This window comes from Propithecus coquereli, unplaced genomic scaffold (assembly GCF_000956105.1).
Source record: "Propithecus coquereli isolate 6110/MARCELLA unplaced genomic scaffold, Pcoq_1.0 Scaffold89, whole genome shotgun sequence".
NCBI lineage: Eukaryota > Metazoa > Chordata > Mammalia > Primates > Indriidae > Propithecus > Propithecus coquereli.
The window spans coordinates 3,061,715-3,066,866 of record NW_012155173.1 but is presented as its reverse complement, the minus strand read 5'-3'; the positions used below and the strand labels follow the sequence as shown (position 1 = coordinate 3,066,866).

Below are 5,152 nucleotides of genomic sequence, written 5' to 3'. Positions count from 1 at the left end.
AACTAGTTAAGCTCTTCAGCTAGACTATATCTCTTCCTGCTCTACAATAAGGAACACAAGTGCAGAGAGGTTGGTCTGTTTACTCAAGGTTAACAAGGGCACACTCAAGCTAGACCCTAGGCATTCGAACAACCTCCGCTCTCCTCAATCAGCACTACTAACCATACGAGCAGGCTGCCTCATCTTCATCTGGGAATGATTTTGCATTAAGTACATTAATAAAAAGAATTATTGCAAAAACACTTTTTGTAGTTAAACTTTTAATTGTCATAAATTACCATATTCTTTAATTTCAAAATATGCGGTTGCAGTTGTTGAAAAGTCCTCTTTATATTTAGCTCGAATTGTCCACACACCATACCTGTGGAAGCAAAATATTGAAAATTACAGACATCATCAGATATTTTTAATTCACCCAGAGGAGGGCTAATAAATTCTTGATTTAAAGAGGGAAAAATACACAAAGATGTACATAACCTAAGTAATATATTTTATGTGTGACAGATTTTTAAGCAATAAACAGAAATAATTGAGCATTTTTAGGATAATAGAAATTGTTAAGTAATTAGTTTTTTATATATTGTATCATCTTTTCCAGGTATTTTATGTTAATATAGTCATTAGCTTTGATTCAAAGAACTTGTGATACTTGCAAATTTACATAATCCTGGATCTCAATTATGTTAACATAATACTAAAATCCACAATATATTAGAAAATCCATAATAATGTCTCTAGAAACATGTAATACAGGTCAAGCCTATCCTGATGATAAAATTCACACCTCATATGAATGAAATTATGGCTTGAGACAAAATGTGTTTTAAGAAGAAAATAACCTGGGTTTAATTAACAATCTTCATTCAAAAATACATACTGAGCACTGGATTAAGCACTGGAGATAAAAAATGAACAGGATAGAAGAGCACCTATCTTCATAGAGTTTAATATTAATAGTCCCTGGGAGTTCAAAATCTTACTTTTCCATTTACTAACAGGTTTGACTTAGGCAAATTATGTAACTTCATTTGTAAAATGGGACAAATAATATCAACCTTGCAAATTGGTTATGCAGTTAACAAATGTTAATATTATAATGATTATTATCATCATCAATGAATATTTATCAAGTATCCCTTGTATGTTGAAGTGCTGGAGATAAAACAGTGTGCAATACAGACAAGGCCCCTGCTCTTAAGGAATTTATAAGCTAGTGGGGAATAAAAAAGCAAGTAAATAAATAATTATGACATTGAGATGAATGTCATGAAGAAAATAAACAAGATTACTGAGATAGACAGTAAAAGAAAGTGAGAGATGACATTAGCTCGTGCAGCCAGAAATAGCCTTTTTATAAAGGCACCATTTACTCTGTGTCCTAAAAATGAAAATAAGTCAGCCTTATGAAGAGCAAGGTGAAACCCATTCCAGACAGAGGGGACTACATGTGCAAAGGTACTTAGGTAGGAAAATACTGGTCATAATAGACTCTCATGGTTATCATAATCCACCATGGGGCAGGTGGCACTAGATGAAGTTACATAAATAATAGGTTCAATTCTGTGCTGTGGAATATGTAATATTTTCAAGAAAGTACACAATTTTTAAATTATCCAAATTACTTAAATCCCCCAATTGCAATCCAAATTTTTAGAATATTTTCAGTACAGTGAATTAACTACAAACTCCCTTCTAGAGGACAGAAGAAAATGACTATAAAAATATTTTGTCTTAAAGTTATATTATAGACATTTACAGGTACACTTGTCTTATTCATCCTGTTCTATTATAAATTCCTTGAAGCAGGGACTGTGGATTCTTCATTTCTCTTTTGCATCTCTCACTCCTATTGTGATTTGTATATAGTAAGAATGTGCTCACTAAATATTTATTACACTGAATCCTGTTTAAACTTGTTATTTTTTATTTTCTTTTTTTTTGAGACAGAGTCTTGCTCTGTTGCCTGGGCTAGAGTGTCGTGGTGTCAGCCTAGCTCACAGCAACCTCAAACTCCTGGGCTCAAGGGATCCTCCTGCCTCAGCCTCCCGAGTAGCTGGGACGACAAGCATGTGCCACCATGCCCGGCTAATTTTTTCTACATATTTTTAGTTATCCAGCTAATTTCTTTCTATTTTTTTAGTAGAGATGGGGTCTCGCTCTTGGTCAGGCTGGTCTCAAACTTCTGAGCTCAAACGATCTGCCCGCCTCAGACTCCCAGAGTGCTAGGATTACAGGTGTGAGCCACCATGACCGGCCTAAACTTGTTTGTAAATCCTTTCACATGAGGCCAAATGGAAGAAATGGTTCTGAGAACACCTTACCTCTTAGACTCTGCCTTTTGGTAGTCTATGCAGACAAAAACTACAGAGGACCGTATTTTATAACACTTAGAGCACAGAATGGGACCATACCAGCCTTTTAAAAGGACAGTCCATTAAATTCCTAGGAGTTGATGGTTTTGATGAGAAAAGGCCTCGGGACTATTTCTGCCTCTTCTCAACTTTTATTTCTATTAATATATGTAAAAAGGATGGGTGAGAAGTATTGGGGGGTTTTTTTGTTTTGTTTTGTTTGCTGGGAACAGAACTCTAACTTCTCACTGGACTTAAAAAGATTTGGCATATCCACATTTGTGACACTCTTTGTTAACACTAGATGGCTCCCTTTGGTTACCTGCTTCACAACAGAAAGTTCAAGATGTGCTTTTTAGAGAAAATTTTATTGACAAAACTTTAACATACTTAGGATTAGATGGAATCTTGAAGTCAGGAAAAGATATAATTCCAGTATAATCATTTTCTTCTACTATGTCAACTTCTGATCCTTCAGGATCCTTTGAATAAAAACAAACACCCTCAAAGCACAGAAACCACATTTTTTAAAAATTTAACTGATTATATGATCTTTGATCTACAAAAATATTTACCAATGAATACCCATGTCTTCAAATTAAATATGAAGGATGAAGAACAATTAAATGTTATAGAAGGCAAATACCATTCATTTCAGCTACTTCCCTCCCTTTTCTTCAAACCTTTCCCATCTCTCCTCATTATCTAGAAGAGGCTGTACTCTCTATTGTACAACCAAGAAGTGTAACAAAATGTAAAAAAAAAAGACCCAAAACTGATATTTTCAATAAACTAAATGTGAACTTAGCAGGCTTTATAAACATCAGAGTCTAATTTTTGTATATGTTCATTTGAAGCTTTCTAAAGTAAATATTCTATAAACTGTATTTTTAGCTAGAAATTTAACATACAGTATGGACATTTTGGTGTGATAAAACCCTTAAAATTGTTAAACAAATTGATAGCTCTTATAAAGCTTCCCCATAAGCCTCATTTTGTGTTTGGGTTAGCAAATTATTGAAGTGAGGTTTTGACTTTCTTTGGACTACATGTGAAAGTTCAGTTCAAACTTAACTCAAAAACTCAGCACCATTTACCATGACTGAAATTCACAGTCAGAATTTTAAGGTATTTTTTTCTTGAATTTCAAATTGTAAATCTTACAAAAGCCTATTTTGAACAAGAATTACACTTGGGCTAAGTATCTTCATCCCACCATCTATTGCGCACAATCCTTCTAAGATCATCTTTCTTAAGTACTATTTTCAAGATACTTCCTACATACTGACTCCCTGCAGCTCTGGGTTCAGCTCCCTCAATCCTCTCTTCCTAGGGCAGCTCTTACACAGGACAACTGGCATGCATTTTCCATGTATGGTGCCAGAATTCTGCATCACTCAAGTTGGACAATGGAGATGCTGGACAATGACCGTGTGTCCACACCCCCAGCATTTTCCAATAGAAAAGGTGCATTAGAGTTGACATCGCTTCTCCTTAGTTCTCTTCCAGACCTTCCATCAGTCAACCAGTTCATTTACTATTCTCATTTTTTATTTCTTCCTGCCCCCAAAGCTGAACTCATGGTGCTCTTTACACGGGATGGTCTTCGTTCTTTTAAAAGAATCTCTGTCTATTCCTTTCATTAAGACCCAGCTCACGGTTTCCTTTACTATTCCACTCCAGAAAAGGATTATATCACCCTCGCTCTCACCCCTAGTTTGTCTTCCCTCTGAGTTCATGTGCTATTTGTCCGACTGTATAATTTCTTTGGTTTATATTCTAGTTTGGTTTTGTTCTCTAGTATCTTTTTTCTTGCACTTGCATTCTGATGAGTTTTTATTTTTTGATTTGCATAGCAGAAAAAGTGCCATAGCCTATGGTGAAGGACACTTACTAGTACACTTACAGTTAATAAGTGAGCAGTTATGACTAATTGTATTATTTTATTTCCCAACAAAAATTTTTTAGGTGCACGAAACAAACTGGGTAAGACTATGGGAGTTTAATGCACATCATCTGTTACATATGTCATGTCTGATAAATGGTTGGCAACTGCTGATCTCATAGTTTAGCAAGACTTTTTACATGTGTTAGTAAATTAGTTATTAAACTCTCTAAGTTTCTTCAGAGTAAGTACCATGGATTATAATTCTTTATTATAAATTATACAAATAAAAATCTTATACATATATTCAATTAATTCTTAGTGACTTACAGGTGTTCCTTAAAAGAGAAATCCCCAAGGATATACTTAAATGGTTTCATTCAAAGTTCTTTAAGTTGTTAAAATTTAATTTTTATGAACTTTTTGCATATGTCTATTGCAGAGGTATAGATCTAGAATACTATACTCATTGCAGATGTTCAATAACCATTCATAGACCATTGAATGATTTAGTGTAGTGTGAGAAAGGATTATGGAACAAGACTCTTGTTCTGAAAAAATGAGTTAAAGTATTATTTAAATAAATAAAATTACTTACTATGAAAGTTAAGGCAGTTTCTCTTTTGGCTGGCTTCAAGTCATCATTCAATGAATAAACTCTAACCTTTACTGCAAGAATAATTGATGTCATCAAAAACTCTTCTAAACACCAGGATATTTCGATTTTTTTAAAACAATCATCCTTAAAAGAGATGTCTTATTTTATTTAAAAAACTCAATATATGATCAATACACAAAAATTCATATTTAAAAGAAAAAAGTTCATTTGCAGATACATATATTACTAAAGTTTTTTTGCTTTAAAGAAAATTCTCTGGGATTCCTTTAAAAAGCTACTTCTCCTAGCTAACTTGAA

General features: G+C 33.7%; 1 protein-coding gene across 1 annotated transcript in view; it reads right to left on the bottom strand.

Moving 5' to 3' along the window:
- C5 (complement component 5) overlaps positions 1-4,927 on the bottom strand; it is a 106,240-nt gene extending 101,313 nt beyond the window's left edge. The window contains exons 1-3 of the mRNA XM_012664385.1: positions 4,835-4,927; positions 2,742-2,833; positions 279-361 (exon numbers count right to left, since the gene is read on the bottom strand). Of these exons, the coding sequence (XP_012519839.1) occupies positions 279-361; positions 2,742-2,833; positions 4,835-4,927 (268 nt within the window). The remainder of the gene's footprint in view (positions 1-278; positions 362-2,741; positions 2,834-4,834) is intronic.
- Positions 4,928-5,152: the final 225 nt, after the last annotated feature.